Source organism: Nicotiana tabacum, chromosome 6 (assembly GCF_000715075.1).
Source record: "Nicotiana tabacum cultivar K326 chromosome 6, ASM71507v2, whole genome shotgun sequence".
NCBI lineage: Eukaryota > Viridiplantae > Streptophyta > Magnoliopsida > Solanales > Solanaceae > Nicotiana > Nicotiana tabacum.
This window is the reverse complement of record NC_134085.1, coordinates 217,427,071-217,452,931: the sequence shown is the minus strand read 5'-3', so window position 1 is coordinate 217,452,931 and position 25,861 is coordinate 217,427,071. Positions and strand designations below refer to the sequence as shown.

Here is a 25,861-nt window from a genome sequence, read left to right as displayed (position 1 = left end):
TCTCCAAGCCTCCACCTTCGAGAGCTGCGCCACCGCGGTCAGCCACTTGCGCTGTCTCTCGCGTCCCCAGATCTTTGTGTCGCTCTTTTTCCTGACTTAGGTTGTTCTGCCCTGTTTCGTTATTTTTGGAATAATAAATTAATCATGTTGGGCGCCATGCACAATGAAAAGGACAGTAACAAGGTTCCAACGTCTGTTGCGACGCATACGAGAACCATTGGCATTATTTATCCGCCTCACAATCATAACTTGACGGATATACTGCGAAATAGTGCTGTTGACATGACTACAGTCCTGGACCGATGTTTGCATCGGTTGGAACGGGAACAGGCTAGGAAGAAAGCTGAAGATGATATAGAAATGGAGAGGTTGCAGATGGCTGTGATTGATTGGCATGATTTTGTTGTTGTTGAGACTATAGATTTTGCTGATAATGATGTGGATCAGGATTTACCTGCACCTATGACCCTTGAGGAGGTTACAAGGAGCAAGATGCTGCCCACATTGGAGCGCGAAGAGTATGTTGATGAGGTGGAAATGGAGATGGATGATGAAGAGTTGCAGCTTGTCGAAGAAGGTATAAGAGACGCGAATGTTGAAGAGCATGCTAATGTCAAAGAGTGTGGCTATTCAAGAGGAAGGGGACCCACCAATGCAGATTGTGAAGAACTGGAAGAGGCCTGAAGAGAGGATCCAGGCAGAAAGGGACTCAACCAAATGTGTTGTCTGTCCTATAACTGGTGAGTTAATACCTATTAATGAGATGTCTGAACATATGAGGATTTCTCTCATTGATCCCAAGTACAAGGAACAGAAGGAGAGAATGTTTGCTAAGATTAGGGAGACAACTCTTGCTCAGGATGATGAGATTTCTAGGAACATTGTTGGACTTGCACAAACACGTCCTGATATATTTGGTACCACAGAGGAAGAAGGAAGTTTCAAATGCAATCAAGTCAGAGATTGAGAAAAAGAAGGAAGAGCCGAAGCAGCTGAATATTCCTTGGCCTCCTCCTAATACAATCAAGTATTACACTCCCAATAGTGTTGGAGTCGTTGCTCCGCCTCCACCTCCACCTCCTATGGTCAACATGATTCCTCAGGTCCAGCCCCCAACTCCTCCAATGCCACAGATGCCTGGGCAGCAAAATCTCATGGTGAATCATCCACCAATGGGTATGAATTCACATAATCTTCCTGTTCCGCCACCTCCTGGATTACAGTTTATGCCGTTGGGAGCACCTCGACCTTTTGTTCCCCTCACAATGTCCCAGCTCGGAATGCCTATGGTCCCACCTCCTATATCCCAAGGAATGCCGCCGCCACCTCCAGCAGAGGAAGCCCCTCCTCTTCCTGAAGAGACAGAGCCGAAGAGGCAAAAGCTTGATGAGTCTGTTCTCATTCCTGAAGAGCAGTTTTTGGCTCAGAACTCGGGACCTGCAAAGATCAATGTATCTGTGCCAAATACAGAGGAAGGTAATCTCAAAGGACAAGTTCTGGAAATCACAGTGCAATCTCTGTCCGAAACCATTGGCAGTCTAAAAGAGAAGATCTCTAGGGAGATCCAGCTTCCTGCAAACAAAGAGAAGCTGAGTGGAAAAGCAAGTTTTCTCAAGGACAACTTGTCTCTTGCATACTATAATGTTGCATCTGCGGAAACACTCACTCTCTCTCTCTCTGAGCGAAAGGGGTGGCAGAAAGAGATGAATGGAGTCATTTGGCATGGCCTTCAGAGGTTTTTCTTTGGAACTGTCAGCATTATCTAATCCCTGTTGTTAATTCAATGGATTCTCCGTACTTTTTCATGTGATTTTGGAGATCATATTGGTTTTACTTCTAGCATTTCTTTCTCGGTTCTCCAAATAAATCAACTTTATTCTTCAATAAATGCTAGTATATAAAAATGATTTAGAGCCACTGACAATTGATTCTACTCTTGCAAGATCGAGTGCTGCATTTGCAATTTTCTTAACTCATTTTTTGAGAGAAGAATGTTCTGAACTTTGAAAAGTACCAATTTCTTGTTAGTTTAATGTGTATGTAAAGTTCTAGTGGTCTGATCAATTGGAGAAGTTGCTTCAGGAATTAGTCCTTTAACCATTTAACGACCCTTGATGGTATAAGAATGTAATGCGTTTGCCACATTGACCTCAATTTTGTTAAGCGCCTTTTGACACTAAAAGGGGGTTAACCTTACTGATGTAGGAAAGAGAAGAAATGGACATCTTTGTTCATCTTCGTATTTTTCCAAGAGAAAGTTAAACATGTGGTGTCGATGTGAATATGCATGGTATAACACATTGCAATATCATTAATTTTCACCATCAAAGTAGAAATTCAAGAACGATAATGTACAAGTTGACAAGACTATCACCAAGCTGGCAAGACTGTCACTTTACACTGCACGACACTCTGACTTCTCCACGTTTTAGCCTACAACTAACAAGCTCCATCTAAAAAACTTCCCCATGATCTGCAACTTCATAATTTCACTCTCTTAAAAATATAAACATACAAAAAAGTCTTAATTCTTTTGATACCAGAGGATGGGATAAAGGTTCCCTTGGATTCAGAACAAAGGTTTAGTTATCCAAACAAATTTCCACTAAACTCTCTCCAACCTTGACCGACTAGCTCATCACCCTTGTTGGCCATACACTCTCTCTTGATCTACCAATGCTCTTCAGTCAATTTACATCCTGATGGCATAGGGAGGAGGTGCACTCTAATTGCAAGGAGTCACAGTCCCACTGAGAAATCTGCTTTTGCCTTGCCAAGCTGTGAAGCGGCTGATAACTATTCGTGATGAACCAGGCCTACTATACCCTGAAAAGGGAATATGAGTTAAATTCCATGCACCAATGATGACATACAATCTTCAGATCACGTTCAAATATCATCCGGTTGCAGCAAAATGTGGTCCTAAATAGTACTTGAATCGTCCAATGAACCCAATGTCTCAATAGCAACAAAAAAAAACACGGATAAAACAGAAATGCAGAGCACAAACACATGCTTAAGTCGAACTAGTGTTAGTTTCAATCCTGATTTGGCCATCAATGGCCTCATTATTACTACTCTTGACTCAGAAATTATCATGAAATATTGACAAGCTTGCTCATACACTCTCTCAGGTCTAACACACTTAACTGCAGCTGCTATTAAGGACCTGTTTATGCATATGACTAGCAGGATAGACTATTTTGCAAATATGATAAGATGTGCTTAACTCTCAAATATTTGACAAAACCCAATTTCCCTAACAAGTGTCTGACTTTGTTGTCTATCAAAGCAATTGCTGCTTTACTTATGCTCAACTTTTAAGCAAAGATTCTCACTGCCAATGACTCCTTGGACATCAATTTCCAAATATTCAGTCTTGTGTGACATTGGAAGAGTCCATGATCAAAACAAGCAAGAACATCCCATCTTAAACATCTATAAAAAAGTGGAAAACTTTTTCCCTCCAAACTTGAAATTACTTTCACATCATGCATTGAACATAAGAGCTATCGAGAACTCATTGATGAATATCAATGAGTCTTATAATCTGTGAGCTTTATACAATCTATAAGGTGTAATAGTAAATTTACAAAGAAAACTCAAATTAAATAGACAATTCATTCCTTCTACTGAACTTGCTTAATATACAAAGTTTTCTACATATAATAAGGCAATAAGACATCCGCAGAGTACTAACATCAAAATCATCTAATATATTAACAATCTTAATCCAAGGAAACCAACAACTAATTCCAACAGCAGATCAACAAAGAGCAGATGCATTGCTCAAAGGGTTGATGCTGTCAAGCCATCAACCCAAATGCAAAAAGTATACCTTCAATCAAGTTGACCAACTCTCTGAGTCGCGACCCTTCTCCTCCTCTCATAATCAGGATCATCAGTGGGCAACTCATGTCGACAAACTGGACAGGTATTCCTAATCCCAAGCCAAGGCACAATACAGTCGCCATGATACCTATGAGCACACGGTAACTGTCTAGCCCTTTCCCCCAAATTCATCTCATCCTTGCAGATTGCACAAGTAGCATCGTTCTTCTCTATATCATCTTTACTCAAAGCCACAGTCGGAAGGTTTCTAACAACAGTTTTAGAAGCTGGTGGTTTTCCAACTAAACCATTCTCGCCCTCTGCAAACTGTCCAAATAACAGCTCATATTCAGCAGTGTAATTGTAATCGTCTTGATCAATATGATGAGCTAAATCGAATTCCACATTTCCAATTTCAGGGTCAGGCTCCAAATTGTGAACATTCAACAGAAACTCCCACTCCAAATTATCCAACTCTCTGGCCCTATCCTCTAGGGCAGGAGCAGATTCGGATATTTCCTCATCATCTAAAAACATGCTAAGAATCTCTCTCTCATCAACTCTTCCATCAATTTCTTCCCACTCAAAGTCCTCATTATTCATATCCCTATGATCATCCTCCAATTGGAATGAGTCCCAACACAGCCTAAGGCTCGGTTCATCACTCTCGTTATCATGAATATTCTCCTCATCGTCATCACCATCACCTTCATCCAGATTGAAAAGTCTGCCCATAACGCAGTTCTCATCAGCATCCGAATCCGATCCAATATCCACAACCTGCAGCCCACTAACGAACTGCTCTGGGCCATCACAGTCTTCAACGTGGAACCCAGAATTATCGGTGTCCCCACAAAAACCTAACCCTAGCCCAAAATCTAGGTCTAAGCTACTCAAGCCCATAACATCATTCCCTTCAATCACACCGAAACTGGCCTCTAACTCCGGCTCCGAAATATGAAGCAAATCAGGGTCCGAAATCACTCGGTTCGAAGATTGGGCTTGTTCCACGCGTTGCTGGAACAGGTCCATGACGAAGTTTACTTGGTTCTCCCGGTCCAAAAAATCCATTGTGGTGATAACCGAATCGGGTTCCGAAACGTCGTCGCTTAATGGAAAATTCGTGCGCCGTTGACGGGTCAAAGAGATTTGAGCGCGGGGAGGGAAATCGGAGAGATCTGGAGCAGTGAAAACGTCGAAGCTTTCACCGAAATCGTGAACCCAGTAAGGCGAAGAGTCGAGGTCTTCAATAACGGCGTTTGGATGTCCGTTAACGTCGTCTTCACCTTCGTTGAGGAAATTGAGCAGCGAGATTGAGACCTGAGCCATTGCTGAAGCTGAGAAAATACGCTATTTTTAATGAAGGACTCCGTTTTTGGCTTTGGGTTTCCTTGTATTGATGGTTTTCTGGTAGGTGTGTGTGTGTGTGTGTGTGTGTGTGTGTGCAGTTGATTTTCTTGGCGTGTGAAATTATTAAAACATCAATATATATCTGTTTTTTTCCCCTTTTGTTTGGACCAGCTGTGTTTGAAATTTAAATTTAGTCCTTGGGGATCCTTTATTCTGGATTATTTAGCCCCTCGTCAAATTTTGGCGGAGAGTGATGTATACAATAATTATAGACTTTTAGTTTGAAATCTATGAGAAAAATAATATATCCACTTTATTTTATTCCCTTTTGTAATCCTTCTTCCTATTTTAAATTGAAATTTTTACACCCTATAGAAAATCTTAGTACCCTATTTATTTTAAATAAATATCATTTTAAAATATTACATCCTATAAATACATTTTATCCTTTATAGCAAAAAATCTAAATATAGTTACATCCTACAATTAAGGCACCATATATGCTAAATATTATTTCTCTCTCCTTTTTTGTATTTTCTCTCACATAATCACCGCGTATTTGCAAACCCCTATACAATCTCTCTCTGTTTGCATACAACCAGACTCTCTTCTCCCACAAACCCTAGTTTCTTAACTCTTCTCCCACCCAAATTCTCAATTTTCTGCTCCGCGTTACCAACGTTATCATCAGCCATTGTCTGAGTCGGAATATAAGCAACCACACTCGCGTACTTCACAAAAGATCCGGATTCGGGCTGAGCTACCAGCACAGCACGCGAGCACCGTTCGATTTGACCGGATCTCGTGTTGCGGCGGTCGTTTTTTCGCCCACCGGAAAGCCGTACACTTGCGGCAATGTTAGTTCTACAATTGAGAGGCACTTTTCAAGTTTTTCAGAGTCATCATCGTCTGGGCTGAATTCTCATCATTCTAATTCTAATGATGTTTCTGACAGTTCCTCGGGCCCAATTGGAGGAGTGTTCATGTCTGGGCTGACAAATCCAGCCTATTTGTATTCAGTTGTATTCGAATGTATTCTTCAGCTGTATTCACTTGTATTCAAGTTTAATCAGTTGTATTTAACTATTTTATTCAGCAGAAGTTAGTTGTATTCAAGTATTTTATACAACTGTATTCAGTTGTATTCAGTTGTAGTTAGTTATATTCAACTATTTTATTCAGCAGAAGTTAGTTGTATTTTTTTGCATTCAAGAGTTTATTCAGCTGTATTCAGTTATATTTTTGTTGTATTCAAGTATTTTATTAAGATGAATTAAGGTGTATTTTGTTGTATTCAACTGTATTATTCATATGTATTTCTCTTTATTCAGCTATAATCTTTATTATGTATCTTTCAAATACAGATTAATGAGGGATCGTTTTAGTTCGTTGAGTTAAATTAGGAGAATATCAAGTGATTATATTTCCTTCCGTTTTTAGCGCAAATACGTTACTGTATTTAATGTTAATGTCGCTTGAATACAGCTAAATACATGTCAAGCTTAGCTGGAATTCCAGATTTTACGCCTATGTTTTTGGTTGTATTAATGAATACAATAGCTTAAATACATGAAATACATTGTATAAAAACATAAAAGATATCTATAACAAGTAATATAACAAAGGATATCTATAAATGGCTAATTAGACCAAAAAGATGGTGCTTTATGAAAAATTCCCTTTTAAATTTAACGCAATGCACTATTATTCATCCTCTATATGATTTTTTTCACCAGTTTCACCTAATTTTCTAACATGAAGACACAAGTGATTTTTTCTTTCCTATACAATATTTGAAATTTATTTATTAAAATTATCTTAATTTTGTATATTATTCGCCCTAAACAAGGATTACTTATAAATTATATACAATACATTATTAGTGTCTTAAATTAGAGAATTTAGTTACATCTTTTTTCTATTTTCTCTCCATTCCTCTTTTAATAAGATTTCTTCCAGTTGTATATTACATATTTTAAGCCATAACAAACGAAATTTCAGTTAAAAAAAAAAAAAAAAAACGCTACAATATGACAACAGCTTTGAACGCAATTGTCACCAAAATTTATCCTTGTTTCCATCTCTATCATTGATCCACTCTGCTTTTACTGAATAGTTTTTTAATAATATTGTCAAACTACAGCACCAATCGCAATTGAATCAAAAAGCATAATTGAGCAGATTCGAAGTTTTAGCGGATTTCAAATTAAATTCAGTCGCCTCCAAACTTCGGATTCAACTTTGTATTAGTATTTCCATCATAATCTATGCTACCCAGTTAATTTCTCAAACAAAATTCAAATCTCACATAAAACTCAATTTCTCCGAAGTGCGGCGATGACGCTTTTAATGTGAAACTCGAAATTTCTCCACCCAAATCATTCAATTCCCATCAATATTCAAGTTTTTCCGTTCAAACAAATATGAATAAGTGCACATTAGTCGATTCAGAATTCATTCTCCACTTTTCTTTCTTTAATAAATTAACAAAGAAAAGAACAATGTATGGTACATCAACATACAAATTAAAAACAAATTTCGTACAAATTTAATACAAATTTGAATCTACAATAATATACATAGTAAAAACAAATTTCATACAACTAATTATATATAATGCAACTTATTCAGTTAAATATAACTACAACATCATACAACTTAAATATAATTTTCATACAAATTTTATACAATGTCTTTTGTATGTATTTTGTATATGAGTTGTATTTATTTTGTAAATGGTGTGTTCTTCTTCCTCTTTGAAATTCCAGTCAAAACCTCTTCTCTTAAAACAATTTTGATACATATCAACAACTTTATGTAAAAAGATAGTATTTATAACTTAAATACAAATTTCATACAACGATTCATACATTATATAACTATTTTTCAACTTTCATACAACACTCAAATAAAAATATATATAATTACAACATAATACAATGTAAATATAATTTCGTAAGTATATTGTATGTCATGTGTTCGTCTTCTTCTTTTTCGAGTTTCGATCTGAAATTCAACCAAAATCAAGTCTTTCACCAAACACCCTCAAAATTGAGATATAAACTCCAAAGAATATTTCCAATTATTTGCAACAACAACCAATCCAAACAAACAATAGTTTTTGAAAACTCAAATTCGAATTAAAAGCTTCGAAACTTTTTAATGGCTGTCAATGGTGGAGAATCAAATACCTTCAAATTTTATTGATTGATAATTTCAATTCGAACACCAATTGTGCAATATGAAAAAGAAATTGCTAAGTTAAAACTCTATATTGTAACAATTGAAATTCATTGATGAATTATCTGGGGGGTGGGGGGGAGGGAGGAGGAGGATGAAGAGTAGCGAAAAACGAAGGAAGAAATTGGAGAAAGAATAGAGGAGAGAAAAAGAGAGACGGAGAGAGAGAGCGCAGGAATGGAGATTACCTATTCAATTCCTACTATAAATGGATACTCATTTAAAACTATTTTGTATATAATTATTAAATTGTATATATCCGTGTAATTAAGTTAAAACTTGGTCGGGAAAATTTCATATATAGTATAGGAAAGTAAAAATCCCAAGACGTAATATTGCAAAAGCCCAAAATCTCTCACAAAAGTCACGTTCGAATTCTTCGACTTCACTAATTCATCTAACTCCAGCCCACGAATAAAACAAGGAAGAGAATCACATTGACAGTGAATAACAGGCAATATGATGTATATAAATAATTACTTAAGCATAAAGATGCAAACTGAAAATTCATGTACTCTTCAACATCAATGGATGCCAGCAACCTAATGGTACAAGTAGATACTAATTTCCGCATTATTGCGGATTATCCAATTCAACTCTTGTCAACTGCTTCTACATTGTATTGCTTAAATAGATACAAGGGCTACCTAAAAACCTAATGTTATATGATCATATACAACTTTCTCTATTACAAGCAACTTTGGGATAACGTTCCAGCATTTTCAGTTACAAATGCATCATCTGTCAGTTTTCACCTTTTTCTTGAGGGAATCAAGGAAGGATGCACTTTGTTTGTTGTTAGATGATTTTGCAAACGGATTAGAGGGGCGTTGTGTTGTTACCTTATTCGCTTCTCCATTCTTATCTTCTCCATCTTCCAGTTTGTTTGCATTCTCTAATTTTCTTGCATCTTTCACTTCATCCGCCTTATCCTTTTCATCCTTCAATTTTTTAGAATTCTTCAAATCAAATGCATTTTTGAACTCCCTTGCCATTTCCAATTTTCTGGCTCTAGCATTTTCTGTATCCATATTTACATCCTTGGTTGGTTCCTCCAATGACCGTTTTTTCGTGAGAGAAGGAGCTAACAAATTTTGGGAGGGGGAACTCTCTAGTTCCAATCTTTTGCTGCTTTCAGCCGTAAAATGGGACTTGGTTAATGCAGCCTGAGCATTAAAGGAGGTATCGCATTTCAACTCAGTGGATGCAGGAATTGTGCTACCAGTTGTTTCTTTATTCAACCTTTCCTGTAGAAATACAAAGTAACAAGATTAAGAAACCCAAATAATTGAAGTAACTAATATCTGACAATCAAATGCTTCCGTTGAGGTACCGCCCCTACCTCCAATATGGCATTAAAGCGCTCTGCCAAATTTGGTAGTTTGAGGGCTGTAACAAGCTTTATAGCACCTTTGACTGATTTTTCCAAAGCCAGAAGCTTTACGAGTTCAGTAGCTCTCACTAGCTTATCACCTGATAAGAGAAGGGAAAAAAACAATACCAAATAAAGAAAACATAGTGGAAAAGTAGGATACTAAGGTATTGCAGACTTGCTGCATCCAGCTTTACAGAAAACTGACCATTGCAGCAGGATGCAATGAGCCTCAGGATGCATCTATCAAGAGCAGCATCAGTGTTAAAAGCCTCATCATCAAGCAAACTGGTGTCCTCACCAGCAGCTTCCATTTCTTCAATTGTGCTCTGAATCTGAATGCAAATCCAGCAAACGGCAAAACTATCTATCAACATAAATTCCCTTGATTTTTTGGCAACTGTAAGGAAATCTGAACATATACATACCCGATGGAGATGCATATTATTCATTATAAATTCATTCTCCAGGTTTTCTGCTCCAAGGTCAGATGAAGCAAGAGGAAATGAAAGATCCAACAGAGTGAGAATAGGTTTCGGAGTGGCCTGAAAATACAGCCAGAGGATTAGAAAGGTGTGATAGTATGTATGACAAGAAACACGCTGCAACAAAGCACCATACCTCTGGGAAGTAATCCGGGGATTTGCAAATGACACAGAACAACTTGCTTGTGTTTAACCCAACAACCCAATAGTTTTCTTCTGGCTTCTTCAATTTGCTGGCACTGAAATTTCTAATTTGTAAAGGAACAAGTATTTGTAACATCTATAAAGTTACTAGTGGACAAGTGGGGCGGTAGTTATACCTGAAAAGGGGAAGCCAACTGCCGCCATATTGATTAGTAAATACCCTTAGCACACCCTATATTTGCAGTTAAGAAACCAACTTCAAATTTAGCAATCTTAATAATAATCTCTGGTCTCTGATTTAATGGTCAATGATTTCTCACCTTAGAGTCAAAAGAACTAAGATGGCCTTCTTCACTAAAACCAAACCATGATAAACATGAACCAGGAGTCAATGGAAGTCTTCCTCGGCGAGGTTGTATTCCATTACGAATATTGAAGACTCTAAATTCAAGAATCTGTATGGAATTTCAAATAGTTCTATGATCAATACACCAATCCACCTCTTCTCCAATCATCATCAATCGATCAGTCAAAAAAGTACTTATATATATCTAAATTTAAATATAAAATCCGAGTCCAGGAACTGAAGAAAAACAACTATATATTCCACCAAATCAGAGCGAATCCTGTTATCTCTAATCAACATGAATAGTTATGATATGCCTTGGTTATAAGCTAAGTTTAAGTAGGCCCTAAATTGTTAGTCATGAGTAGGGGGTGGCAAAATGGTTAAAAGAAAACAGTTAACCACCCATATTATCCACTAAAAAATGGGTTGGATAATGAACTTTTTTAAAAACGGGTCAAATATGGATAAGAATCATATTATCCATTTAGAAAGTAGATAACCAATGGGTCTAACTTTTACATTTATAAAGCCTCAAATTGGGGTTACTCAAGTTAGGGAGACTAAGAATTTTCCCAAAAGTGTCCATATACAAGAAGTCATGGATAATATGGTTACCCATATTATCCGCCGGTTAACCCCTTTTTTATCCGTATTAAATATGGTCGGGTCGGATAATTTATACGTTTTTTCATTATACGTTTTTGACCCGAACCATACCCCATCCGACCCGCCTGTTTGCCACTCCTAGTCCTGAGCTCCATCCATTTCATTTGAAATGAATTTATTTTCTTCAGACCAAGTCAAAAACATATGGAAGGGTAAGACAAGCCTAACATGCATGTAACAGGCATAAGCCTAGACAATGGTTAGAATTAATTAAATTCTTTGTTTAAGAAAGAAGTATTGGTCAGTGGCGCTTTGAGTGATCATTCAGGCAGATTGAAATCTGATCAGTGCACACCATGAACAAGGACGTTTGAATAATAAGTTGTAAAGATCTACTGTGACACAACTTTTGGATAAATAATCTACTGTGAAACATTGTCAAAATTGACCTAATATCTCCTTTTATTAAGCAGCCACTGTATAGCCTTATTGAAATTAATTCTTCATATTCTGATAACTGCTCAAAGGAATTTACAAGGCATCAAAACGTGAAATAAAAGAATTTAATCACATGATGTAACAATGAACTGTACCTGTTCGTTAGAGGGAAGAGGGGGAGATGCATGTGTGACAACTGCAAGTTCATCCTTATAGCCTACTGCAGTAACCACTGGTCCGTCGAGGGAAAGAATGTGTCTCTTGTATTTCAATCCAAAAAAGAAAAGGAACTGTCTCAGAATCTTTTCCAGAATAATCAAAACATTGACTACGACATTTGAAATACTCCATCTATCTCATGTTGATTGTCATAGGTCTATTTCAGATACTGCTAAAACAATGACCAATTTCACAACTTATCTTATTATCAAAGTTATAAAATAAACCAATAACCAGACCATCATTAACTAGAGACCCTTGTCAATAAGTAACACAAATTCAAACTGCACCTCCATTAACTATTACAAGGGAATGACCTCCATTAACTATTACAAGTGAATGTTATTTTCTTACAATTACATGAAGTCAAAAAAAACATTCAATTTGAAACCAAGGGAGATTATTTTTGAAGGCACGAACGGAACCAACTTACAAACCCTAAGCATACAATATCTGAATATATATACCTGCAGGCCACCCTCAGTGAAGATGCGAAGAAAATTACAACTTGTAACAGCAGCTACCCAACCAGTTCCCAGTGCAACTGCTCTTACTTCTTCCTCTTCAAATCGCATTGACCACTAATGTTGCATAATTAAATCAGAGTTAGCCACGTCAGAAGTAACAAGTTTCATAACACCAGACTTTTGAAACATTTTGATGTACGGATTAGTTAGAATCAAAGATTAAATCACTAACCTCACTGTTATTAGCCCAGCTACTGAAAGGACGATACATGAGTGTACTCATATTCTTCTCACCCTTGCATGGATTTGCAAATACACTTCCATTTTCATTTAAAGAAGCCATTGTGAAACCAAAATAATCAGTCATTGCAGGGACTCGGGGACCACTGCTTGTGTCATGAAAATCAATCTGCATAGAAGTTATCATGTTAGTTGAATAACTCATTCATATGTAGGTCTATGGTAAACATGAGATGAATTGCCCACTCAACATGGCTTGCATTATCGGTAGGCCTTTTTTTCCCTGGTTAGTTCTGGATGACAAGTTGAAGATCACAGATTCTAGCCATGAAACAATTAAAAGCCAATCACTTGAAATAAAGATGATTGTTGAAACATGTTCAATGTTCAACTTTGTATAGTAAGAATAAAAATAACATAAAAAGTTTTCAAATAGATATAAAGACAAAGATAAAAAACAAACAAGCTGCAATACCTCTATGTGAGAGTATCCATCATGCTCCATCGCGGTTATACTGCCAAGCATACTGTAACATAGAAAACGTCTTTTGCCAGGCAGCTGTGGAGTTGTGCCTGGCTGAAAAGCTTCTTGCATTTTTTGTCCTGCAGAAATTGGGACATTCTTGAGCTCATTTCTTTTATTATCTGAACTATCCGTGTGACCGTGAGGAGCCTTCTTACGAGGTTCAGCTTTTGGAAGCAACTCAAACTCTTCTTTAGCATCTTCTTCCCAACCATCATCAAAACTATGCTGTTTGCGTAATCTTTTTCTGCTAAATGGTTCAGATTCACCGTGGCTATCTTCTCCAAGGTCACTTAAACTTCCAGATGCACTTGGGTTTTCTTCCTCTTCATCAAAGAAAAGAAGACCATGACCATTTTTAGAACCTAAAACAGGAACATTTTCCGTGGGAGATCTCATTGAAGAAGGTACGGCTGATTCCCAGATACCATACTTTCCCATGATGTCAATTACTGCCAATGCATTGCCAATTGGTTTCCACGCCATACAAGTTACCCTATTATCAAATTTCTGCCGATCAATATCTTGTTTCTTATCAACATCCCATATCAAAACTTGTCTATCTAGTCCAGAAGTAGCCATATACTTTCCATTTGGTGACCAAGACAAAAAGCAAATGGGCTGTACATGATCACCTCTAAGTGAAAACAGTTTTTCTGCAGTGTCTCTGTCATACATCACCACATCATTTTTCAAGCCAGGAACAGCTAATAGCTCCCCATCAGGACTCCAGCCAACTATGTTCATAGAAGAAAAATCAGACCCAATGACCGGAGCTATTCCTTTTAAAACGTGAATTGTGTTCCCTGACTGGAGTTCCCAGATCATGACAGTCCCTATTGAATCAACTGAAGCCAGGTATTCACTTTTGGGATCAAAAGCTATGCCAGTGATGGACCCTCTATGTCCTTTAAGAACTCTTGCGATCGAGCCATCAATGGTATTTATAAGTTTGATGCCTTCATCATCACCAGCAGCTGCCAGCATTGTTCCAGATCTGTTGAAAGCAAGTGTCCGTATAGGCAAGGTAAATCTGGTAATATTTGTCTCAAACTCCCCTCCTGATGCAAATAATCAAAACAACCAACAAATCAAGATGGCAATCAGTAAACAGCAATTGATGAACAGCTGGACTACCAAATCAGATATTCCACATTTGGCATAAAAAGACAAGTTAGTTTATGCCTCCATTTCAATCTATATGGCAGTCTTTCCATTTCGAGACATCTCAAAATGTTTGACAGCATTCCATATTTATTCTAGTTTTACAACTTTTAAGAAATCAAATTCATTAAACTATTCAACCTTTTAAACTTAGATGTGATGTTTCCCCTATCCAACTAACTTTTCAACCATTATGTTACTATTTTTTTCCGCTATCACTAGTATAATAAATAAGTCAAACCAACATCTTAAACTCCATACAATCCAAATATCATTAAAGAAAACGAAATGGATTTAGTAATTGTTAAGGCATCATTAAAGAACTATATCTCCAGATCAGTTCTATTAATTAGCTAGCAACAATGCCTAGGCTGTTAGACACATACTAGTGGATGAAAGGAACCAAATCAAGGAAAAGAATTCACAAGGCAAAAAACGATTAAGATGATCAGGAAGAAATGAAAAGGTTGAGGCATATTTCTACTTTTTTCTTTTTCTTCCTCTTTCTCCTCTTTTTTAATAATTGTAGTGTTCGCGCAAGCTTGCGAGCACCTCGACAAATACACAAGGTACCAGCTATCTCCCAGTGGCATAGGCACTAACTCTATTTACCAACTGTCCTAATTCTACTTTTATGTAAAGGGGTGGAGAGGTGTGAATGGGGCAAGATATGCAGACAACCTTTTCACTTCAACCAGCACAAGAAAGGTTGCTGGGAAGCTGCCAATCTCTCATAACTTAGTTCAGGAGTTAGCGGCATTTGATTCAAGTATTCAGCCCTTAAAATTGATGTCAAGAAAAATAGTTCAAAAGGAAAAGCTTTGTATGAGCCAAATGAAGACGGACATTAATTCACTCTTAATTTTACTTTTTACCATACTATCTAAAAATTCCACAGCATACTTAGCAGCTGCAAATGTAGGAAAACAAAAGAAAGGACTAGCTCAGCTTCTCAAACTAACACCTTAGTCCAGCTTGAAGTTGACACTAACAAATAATGCGGTTTCATGTAGGTCGTGAACTGAAAGAGTGTCCTAACTAAATTATAGTAGAAAATCTGTCCTTATGAGAGAAACACAAGTAATTGGATACACTATTGTTTGGTTAGCGGTTTCATGAACCAGTGGTCACACGAGATTCTTATGAAGGGACCAACTTATATGAGACAAGATTGACAATTTTTTGGTAGAATAGCAACAGGAAGAAAATACTATTTTCCAAGGTAAATAATGCAATATTTGAGATGTTCGGATAACAGCACACCTCCCTCCAACTAATATTTGAGATGTTCGGATAACAGCACACCTCCCTCCAACTCCTCAAAACTCTGGCTGTTCAAACAATTAACCTTAAACTATTAAGGTTGACCACTTGTCCAGAACATTCATTTTCTGGAAATAAAAGCTTGAAAAAACAACACAAAATTCAGGTATATAGATGATACAAAAAAAAATACAAAATTTAACAGAAATATTATGCACGCCTAAGTAGTTCATTATAACTTGATAAACAATTCAGATAGATTCCTTTTTCGGTCAACTTAGAGCTTCATTAATCATTTCGCCTACAACAGGAAACTGAGAAGCAGAAAACTAAATCAATTAAACAAACTCCTTATCCCTTAACTGAAATTACTCTACTTTCCATTTCGACAGGGGACAAAAACTACTTGAGATGAGATAAAAGCGAGCATATACCAGGAAATTTGTAGAGTTTGACGGAATGGTCAACAGATCCGGAGGCCAGACAGGTGAAATTAGGGCTGAGAGCCAAAGCGGTAACGCCATCTCTATGATGTCGAACAATTTTAGGGGGATTAGCTGGCAAAAAAGCATCTTGAATGCAAATTGAAGAATCAGAAGAAGACGCAGTGACGATGTGTTCGCCTTGCTGATCCCATAAAACCGAGCAAAACGACCCAACGCCATTGCTGCTCTTGTGAGCTTCTCGCATCTTAATGGATCTGATCTTCATCGTCGATCAAGGTTTTGTTGCTCTCTTCCTTGCTCTGATTTAGATGTTACTTTTACTTGGTTTCCATTTGTTAGGGTTTGGATAAAAGTAGTAAAACGTTTTGGATTTGGCGGGAAATGGGTTTGTGAAATGCGATTGAGAGAGCGGGAAAGGAAAACAGAATTGGAATTGTATGTTTGCTTTTTGCGGTAAAAATAGCACGGTCTAGTCAATTTTCAGACTGATCATTTAAAAATAGTCAGTGTTCACCAAGTCAATGAAAAATAACAATTATTTTGCTACAATAGAGACTGGTCTAGCATAATATACTGGAGTTTGGTGCACATGTGTATGAACTTCCAGCATATTATGCTAGAACTCCAACACACGAAAAGTTCCAGCATAATATACTGGAGATTCGAGCACTTGTGTATGAACTTCCAGCATATTATACTGGACCGGTATACTTTGTTAGAACTCCAGTATATTATGCTAGAGTTTAGTGTACTTATGCTGGAACTCCATCGTATTATGTTGGAGTTCCAGCATACTTATCTTGGAACTCCAGTATAATATGTTGGAGTTCAAGTATACTTATGCTGGAACTCCGGCATAATATACTGGCGTATTTTTCGGGTTTTGAATAGTATTTCGCTCAAATTTATCTTTACATGAAAAGTGACTAAATTTCGATTACTTTTGAAATTGAACTATTTTTGAACGACCACTTATAAATCTAACTATTTTTGAATTTCTCCCCTTTTTGCGCAATTGTATGGATCTCATATCGACCCAAGTAGATGTTAATGGGCCAAACTGTTGCACAAGTCAATGACTCGGTTTATTATTGGGCCTACCTAGATTGGCTCTACAAATTATCGGGAGAAATTCTAAAATAGTCATATTTACAAGTGGTCATTCAAAAATAGCCACGGTTTCAAAAGTAATCGAATTTTAGCCATTTTTCATGTAAAGATAAATCTGAACAAAAATATAGTTCAAAATCCGAAAAAATTCTCATGTTGGAATTTAGTATATTATACTGGATCTTTCAGCATGTTGGAGTTCCAGCATAATATTCTCGAAGTTCACACACAGGTGCACCGATCTCCAGTATATTATGCTGGAACTTTTCGAGTTGCACCAAAATAGTTGTTACTTTTCAATGACTTTGCAAATGCTGGGTATTTTGAATGACCAGTCTGAAAACTGGTTAGCCCGTGCTATTTTTACCAAATTACCGGATCAGTTATTTTCTGTTTACAATAAATAAAATGAGAAATTTTCATAAATCACTATAGTTTAGAGCCTAATAAGTATAATTTGCCTAATTACTATTCGTAACTATTATTTAATTGCTACTAACTTGTACATTTATATTCAAATGAGCAACGAATACAATATGTATCAATTGTATTTGTTCGCACAATTGTATTCATTTGTTCGACCAATACAATATGTATCAATTGTATAACCAATGCGAAATATAAGGGTATATACAAAGGGTACAACTTGTATCGATTGTAATGGATACAACATGTATGACTATATTTGTTCGCGCAACGAATACAATTAAGGCAAAATTTAAAATTTAAAAAAAAAAATCTTGTTGAGAGTCAAACTCAAGGCATCCGCTAACTAAGCAAACGCTCTAACCAACTAAGTTACAATAGCTTATTACTCTCTTATTTTCGTTCAAAATAGTTAATCTCTTATGTTATGGATTTACTATAAAATTCAAATATAGATATGAATAATAAATTTGATGAGAGTATAGCTACAGTGATAAATACAATGTAAATGTTTGATGTGTCACGTAATTTTCCCAAATAAAATTTTTATGCTAAACACATAAATAATTTCTTAAAGTACTATTAGATACACTTTTTTGAACTAACTGAAAATTACACTTCCAAAACCACTGTTTATGTCATGTATTATGACGTAGTCATATTTTAAGTGTTTCTACTAATTGACATTTCTGCATTTTCTATTCCTTAACAATTTAAATACGTATAAACTTGACATCCAATTTCTTATTATTTCAGGTTTTAGATTTAAAAAAAAAGATTCTCACATATGAAATATGAATTCTTTTCCAAGCTCCAAAAATTCCCATTTTTCTACCCCCCAAAAAAGTAAATAAAGAATATTTATAGAAAACCCATATACTAAGAAAGTATTCTATATAGTAAGTAAATGATATATTGTTCTAATTCAATAAGATTTTAAATTTATTTCGCATAATATTAGTTTAAATTCAAATTTATTACCCAACGCTCTTAGCTTACTTGCTCAAGCCATTTGTTCTGCTCAATTTAAAGAAAAAAAGCAAGCGATCAACTAATCATTGTTAAATAAAATCAATTAAAGTTCATCTTTTTGTTCTATAAGTATATCACTTAGAGGTCGTTTGGTAGAGTGTGTTAGAGAAAATAATACATGCATTAGCTTTGTGTATTAGTAATGTTTTTTTTGGTACACGTTTTCAACCTATGTATAACTAATACAAGCATTAGTTATACACTCTATTTGGTATTATCCTATGTATAGTTAATGCATAGAAAACCATGGTATTAGCTATACAAAGGCTATTAATGCATGCATTAGCATGGTTAAAGACAAAATTATCCTTAAAGTCCCTTAAGTTAAAGAATATAGAGGGCATTTTTGTAAACAATTAAATTTCTTAAAAATTATGCAATACATTTTAATTTTTAATACACCATACTAAACAATGCATAAGAAATAATCTCTATATAACTAATGCTTACATTACTAACTCATACATTACTAACCTTTATATTATTAATGTACCTTATTTAGCATTATTCTTATACGCCCTACTGACCCTTAAAGTGAACTTCTAATGACACTATAACATTTACAGCACTAGTCTTAGTTTTTCTAAAACGAAAGAAATCGTGTGAGAGAGCCGGCATGGGCGGAAAGCGTTTTTTGGGGATGAAACGAAAATGGGAAAGCTGACCAAAGTCATTAATTTTGTTCAAAGTCAAAAGAACTATCGCTATTTTCATAGCTAAATAAATTACTCGCTCCGGTCCAAAATAAGTAATTTTTTGACTTTTTTTATAGTTCAAAATAAGTAATTTTTTCAGATTTCAAGAATAAGTTAATTATTTTTTTCCTACATTGTCCTTGGAGTAAATAGTGTTGGAGTATGTGTTAGGAGTATTTATGTGAAGATATAGTAAAGGTTAATATGGTCAATTTCACTGCTAATTAATATTAAAAGGTAAATTCCTTAATCTATATGAAAATAACTAAAAATCACTTATTTTGGACCAGAGGGAGTACTAGTACTATAATTTTAGTTTTCATGTCTAGAACATTTTTAAGTGGTTACAAGCTAATCTATCAAAATCGTTAAACCCAATTACCCGAAATTCGAACATAAACTCCATATTAGTCCGTCTACTTATATATGTAGTTATCCATTGATAGATTTGATGGCTAAAATGAGTCATGTGATATGTGGAAATCGCATAAAGTCATAAATGAAAGGTACACAATGAAATTTGATGCCAAAAACATTGTAGCTGTATCCCAAATATCAGATTGGAAAACTTGCATCCAAGGAAATTTTGACAATAGGTGTAGACGATTAACGTTCTAGGAGACAATAAATATAAATTACATTTTTGTATACGATTAAAATAGGGCTTGCCCGATTTTGTCATTTAATCGAGACCAGGGAATCAAGTCGAGGGTCAGTCTCGTAATGGATCAGATCAGAGCACGAAGATAAGGTATCGAGCTCGATAATCGAGGTACTCGCCGAGATCGAGACTAACAACGGTCGAGACCATATATGACAAACTTCGAACGAAGCGCAATAACAGAAAGGCGAGATATCTGTATCCGGTCAAAGATCACAACGGAAATCCCGGAATGGATCAAATCAAGGGCGGTTGTTTAGGCTAATCATGGGATTTACTTCTGTAATTGGAATTATACCATAATTATAATTCCTCTATTATATAAAGAGAAGTCCCCATCATTTGTAGATAGATGACATTCACGCAGATCAAAGCAATATAATATTCTCTTTTTAATTCTCTTGTTCATCATCTTGTTACATTATTATTGTTCCTGAACAACTAGCTCGAGGGCTAAACTCTGTTCAAACACTGGTTTGCTTTATCTTACTACCGTTTTTCATTACTTATCTTTACATCTATCAATTGGTATTAGGTGAAATCACGTATTCTTAAAACCACATTATAAGTTTAATTGTTATCCAGTTTTTAGGGTAAACAGTTTGGCGTCCACCGTGGAGCTAAAAATAATAGTGATTGCCTGGTATTAATTCCCGTAACACACATTACTTTACGCTTGTTCTTGTGAGCATCTTTGATTTTAGGGTCAATATGTCTAACTCGCAAGCAGTACCTTCTCACGCCAATGACAGCCTCGGTTTTCATGGAGAAAACGGTAATGTAGCCGCCCCAGGGATCGAAGTGCCTCAAGCTGGCCACGAGGGAGTACCTATCGCAGACCTCGTCGATGTCAGTTCGCATATCGCCCTAAATGCAAATCTGGGCGTCGACCCTGGAAATAGTGTCCACAGAAATGCCCGAGCGGCTGATCAGAACGCACAAAGTGGTGAAGAAGGTGGAATTAGCCTTTGAGTGTTATTCAAAATGCTGCATACTGAGCAAGCTGTTATAGCACAACTCTAAAATCAGAATCGAGCACCAAACATAATTGAGCTCGAAACATCACAAGAGGCTGTTAATAGAGTTGAACATGTATTGGAGAAACCAAATGCTAATGAATCGGGTACTAACCCCGCCATTATGAAGATGCTTGAAGAGCTCACTAAATGGATAGAATCAGGTAAAAAGAAAATCGAGGCCGATAACAAAAAGGTAGAAACATACAACTCACGAGTGGACCAAATACCGGGGGCACCCCCGATCCTAAAGGGTTTGGATTAGAAAAAGTTCGTGCAGAAGCCGTTCCCTCAAAGTGCGGCTCCAAAGCCCATTCCTAAGAAATTTCGATGTCGGACATCCCCAAATGCAATGGGACCACCGATCCTAATGAGCACGTCACTTCGTACAAATGCGGAATAAAGGGAAATGACTTTTAAGATGATGAGATTGAATACGTTCTATTGAAGAAGTTTGGAGAAACTTTATCGAAAGGTGTCATGATATGGTATCATAACTTACCACCCAACTCTATTGATTTGTTTGTTATGCTCGCAAATTCTTTTGTAAAAGCCCACGCCGGAGCCATTAAAGTCGCAACAAGGAAATCAGACCTCTTCAAACTAAGACAAAGGGATAACGAGATGCCCAGGGAATTCGTATCTCGGTTCCAAATGGAACGAATGGATTTGCCTCCAGTCACCGACGATTGGGTTGTTTAAGATTTTAACAGGGTCTCAACACTCGGAGCTCCATAACTTCACAATAGTTAAAGCAAAATTTAATCGAATATCCAGCTACCACTTGGGCCGATGTACACAATCAGTATCAGTTGAAGATTAGGGCCGAAAATGATCAATTGGGAACTCCAGTTGGTTCGATTTATCTCAACATGTCCGTAAACAGAGTTAAAAGGGGTGTCGATCGGGAACCACAGTCAAGTAGAGACAGTTACCAACCATACAGTGGAGATCGGAGAAATAATGGGACCTAACGCAACCCCATATGGAATGATAAAAGAAATGATCGGGGACAGAGTTCCCGAGGTCTTATGAGCAAGAGCGGTTTCGATAGGGATGCCGAATCCAGGGAAGTACCTCGAGTGTCAGAATACAACTTCAGCATTGATGCATCAAGTATTGTATCAGCCATCGGTCGAATTAAGGACGCTAGAAGACCCAGACCCTTACAGACCGATCTAGCTCAAAGGAACCCAAATCAAGTGTGCAAATACCACGGAACCCATGGTCACAAAATCGAAGACTGCGAACAATTAAGGGAGAAGGTAGTTCGTTTATTTAACGAATGTCACCTTCGAGAGTTCTTGAGTGACCGAGCTGAAAATCACTTCAGAGACAGGGATGCAAACAGGAAAAATGAACTGGAGGAACTGCAACACGTGATTCATAAGATCGTTGGTGGGGTCGATATTCCTCAGGGCCCGACATTCAAACGCACCAAGGTTACAATCACAAGGAAGAAGTGTATGTGGGACTACTTACCAGAAGATACCTTGTCTTTCAACAATGAGGATGTAGAAGGACAGTCTCACAACGACTCACTGGTAATATCTATCCTTATGATTAAGATTCAAGTTAAACGTGTGTTGGCTGATCCAGGTAGCTCGGCAAGTATTATTCGATCGAGGGTAGTAGAGCAACTCGACCTCCAGGATCAAATCGTGCCTGCGGCTCGAGTACTCAACGATTTCAACATGGCAAGTAAAACCGCCAAGGGGAAAATCATTTTGCCAGTAAATGTGGCCGGAACTATCCACGAAACGAAGTTCCATATAATCGATGGTGATATGAGATACAATGCACTGTTGTACGACGAACAACCCGCATCCAGAGAGATGTTTATAATTGATGAGGCAATATCAGTATCGGTGTTATCATCAATGAAGGGACTGGAGGGAAAGCAGGAAGTCAAATTGCAACCATAGTCGCCGGCCTGATCCGCTGATCGGAACAACAAGAAATTTTTAAGGATGATGATTATATGATACCTAGAACCTTCTTAATCACCGATGATTCTGATGCCGCGAAGTCAACAGTTGAAGAGTTAGAACAAGTCATACTGATTGAGCATCTGTCCGATCGAAAGTATACCTGGGCACTGGGTTAACTCCCGTGCTTAGGGAAAAACTCATTAAATTCTTTATTAAAAATATGGATTGTTTTGCTTGGTCCCACTTTGACATAACAGGGATCCTACCGGAGATTACCACTCGTCGATTGAGCTTGGACCCAAAGTTCATGCCGGTAAAGCAAAAAAGAAGGCCACAGTCCGAGGTTAAGCATGTATTCATCAAGGATAAGGAAACCAAACTTCTCAAAATAGGGTCCATTCGGGAAGTAAAATATCTCGAAAAGGATTTAATGATAAGTAGGTATTGATAAGTATCATAACTTACCACCCAACTCTATTGATTTGTTTGCTGTGCTCGCGGATTATTTTGTAAAAGCCCACGCCGGAGCCATTAAAGTCGCAACAAAGAAATCAGACCTCTTCAAACTAAGACAAAGGGATAACGAGATGCCCAAGGAATTCGTATCTCGATTCCAAATGGAACGAATGGATTTGCCTCCAGTCACCGACGATTGGGTTGTTTAAGATTTTAACAAGGTCTCAACACTCGGAGCTCCATAACTTCACAATAGTTAAAGCAAAATTTAATCGAATATCCAGCTACCACTTGGGCCGATGTACACAATCAGTATCAGTTGAAGATTAGGGTCAAAGATGATCAATTGGGAACTCCAGTTGGTTCGATTTATCTCAACATGTCCGTAAACAGAGTTAAAAGGGATGTAGATCGGGAACCACAGTCAAGTAGAGACAGTTACCAACCATATAGTGGATATCGGAGAAATAATGGGACCTAACGCAACCCCATATGGAATGATAGAAGAAATGATCGGGGACAGAGTTCCTGAGGTCTTATGAGCAAGAGCGGTTTCGATAGGGATGCCGAATCCAGGGAAGTACCTCGAGTGTCAGAATACAACTTCAGCATCGATACATCAAGTATTGTATCAGCCATCGGTCGAATTAAGGATGCTAGAAGACCCAGACCCTTACAGACCTATCTAGCTCAAAGGAACCCAAATCAAGTGTGCAAATACCACGGAACCCATGGTCACAAAATCGAAGACTGCGGACAATTAAGGGAGAAGGTAGTTCGTTTATTTAACGAATGTCACCTTCGAGAGTTCTTGAGTGACCGAGCTGAAAATCACTTCAGAGACAGGGATACAAACAGGAAAAATGAACTGGAGGAACTGCAACACGTGATTCATAAGATCGTTGGTGGGGTCGATATTCCTCAGGGTCCGACATTCAAACGCACCAAGGTTACAATCACAAGGAAGAAGCGTATGTGGGACTACTTACCAGAAGATACATTGTCTTTCAACAATGAGGATGTAGAAGGATCGAACGGCCTCACAACGACTCACTGGTAATATCTATCCTTATGATTAAGATTCAAGTTAAACGTGTGTTGGCTGATCCAGGTAGCTCGGCAAGTATTATTCGATCGAGGGTAGTAGAGCAACTCGACCTCCAGGATCAAATCGTGCCTGCGGATCGAGTACTCAACGGTTTCAACACGGCGAGTAAAACCGCCAAGAGGAAAATCATTTTGCCAGTACATGTGGCCGGAACTATCCACGAAACGAAGTTCCATATAATCGATGGTGATATGAGATACAATGCACTGTTGTACGACGAACAACCCGCATCCAGAGAGATGTTTATAATTGATGAGGCAATATCAGTATCGGTGTTATCATCAATGAAGGGACTGGAGGGAAAGCAGGAAGTCAAATTGCAACCATAGTCGCCGGCCTGATCCGCTGATCGGAACAACAAGAAATTTTTAAGGATGATGATTATATGATACCTAGAACCTTCTTAATCACCGATGATTCTGATGCCGCGAAGTCAACAGTTGAAGAGTTAGAACAAGTCATACTGATTGAGCATCTGTCCGATTGAAAGTATACCTGGGCACTGGGTTAACTCCCGTGCTTAGGGAAAAACTCATTAAATTCTTTATTAAAAATATGGATTGTTTTGCTTGGTCCCACCTTGACATAACAGGGATCCTACAGGAGATTACCACTCGTCGATTGAGCTTGGACCCAAAGTTCATGCCGGTAAAGCAAAAAAGAAGGCCACAGTCCGAGGTTAAGCATGTATTCATCAAGGATGAGGAAACCAAACTTCTCAAAATAGGGTCCATTCGGGAAGTAAAATATCTCGAAAAGGATTTAATGATAAGTAGGTATTGATAAGTATCATAACTTACCACCCAACTCTATTGATTTGTTTGCTATGCTCGCGGATTATTTTGTAAAAGCCCACGCCGGAGCCATTAAAGTCGCAACAAAGAAATCAGACCTCTTCAAACTAAGACAAAGGGATAACGAGATGCCCAAGGAATTCGTATCTCGGTTCCAAATAGAACGAATGGATTTGCCTCCAGTCACCGACGATTGGGTTGTTTAAGATTTTAACAAGGTCTCAACACTCGGAGCTCTATAACTTCACAATAGTTAAAGTAAAATTTAATCGAATATCCAGCTACTACTTGGGTCGATGTACACAATCAGTATCAGTTGAAGATTAGGGTCGAAGATGATCAATTGGGAACTCCAGTTGGTTCGATTTATCTCAACATGTCCGTAAACAGAGTTAAAAGGGATGTTGATCGGGAACCACAGTCAAGTAGAGACAGTTACCAACCATACAGTGGAGATCGGAGAAATAATGGGACCTAACGCAACCCCATATGGAA

General features: G+C 37.4%; 2 protein-coding genes and 1 pseudogene across 2 annotated transcripts; 1 reads left to right on the top strand and 2 right to left on the bottom strand.

Moving 5' to 3' along the window:
* Nucleotides 1-1,854, top strand: LOC107820401 (putative splicing factor 3A subunit 1; annotated as a pseudogene).
* Nucleotides 1,855-2,288: 434 nt separating this feature from the next.
* On the bottom strand, nt 2,289-5,301 carry LOC107820399 (uncharacterized). The gene is made up of 2 exons (XM_016646682.2): nt 3,839-5,301; nt 2,289-2,826 (listed from the first exon to the last, which is right to left on the bottom strand). The coding sequence occupies exon 1, from the start codon at nt 5,158-5,160 to the stop codon at nt 3,841-3,843; it is 1,320 nt and encodes a 439-aa protein (XP_016502168.1). The 5' UTR covers nt 5,161-5,301; the 3' UTR covers nt 2,289-2,826; nt 3,839-3,840.
* Nucleotides 5,302-8,869: 3,568 nt separating this feature from the next.
* LOC107820400 (protein ENHANCER OF LHP1 1) lies at nt 8,870-16,572 on the bottom strand. Its single transcript, XM_016646683.2, has 12 exons — nt 16,126-16,572; nt 13,217-14,325; nt 12,734-12,910; nt 12,502-12,615; nt 11,971-12,075; nt 10,743-10,877; nt 10,599-10,654; nt 10,415-10,517; nt 10,222-10,338; nt 10,002-10,128; nt 9,764-9,894; nt 8,870-9,668 (listed from the first exon to the last, which is right to left on the bottom strand). The coding sequence occupies exons 1-12, from the start codon at nt 16,400-16,402 to the stop codon at nt 9,159-9,161; spliced, it is 2,961 nt and encodes a 986-aa protein (XP_016502169.2). The 5' UTR covers nt 16,403-16,572; the 3' UTR covers nt 8,870-9,158.
* Between the last annotated feature and the right edge of the window lie 9,289 nt (nt 16,573-25,861).

Coding starts and splice junctions, on each gene's coding strand:
- LOC107820399 (XM_016646682.2), bottom strand. CDS start 5,160: ATGGCTCAGGTCTCAATCTCGCTGCTCAATTTCCTCAACGAAGGTGAA.
- LOC107820400 (XM_016646683.2), bottom strand. CDS start 16,402: ATGAAGATCAGATCCATTAAGATGCGAGAAGCTCACAAGAGCAGCAAT. Junction 10,339..10,414: donor CCCCGGATTACTTCCCAGAG/GTATGGTGCTTT, acceptor CTGTATTTTCAG/GCCACTCCGAAACCTATTCT. Junction 10,129..10,221: donor ATAATATGCATCTCCATCGG/GTATGTATATGT, acceptor ATTTGCATTCAG/ATTCAGAGCACAATTGAAGA.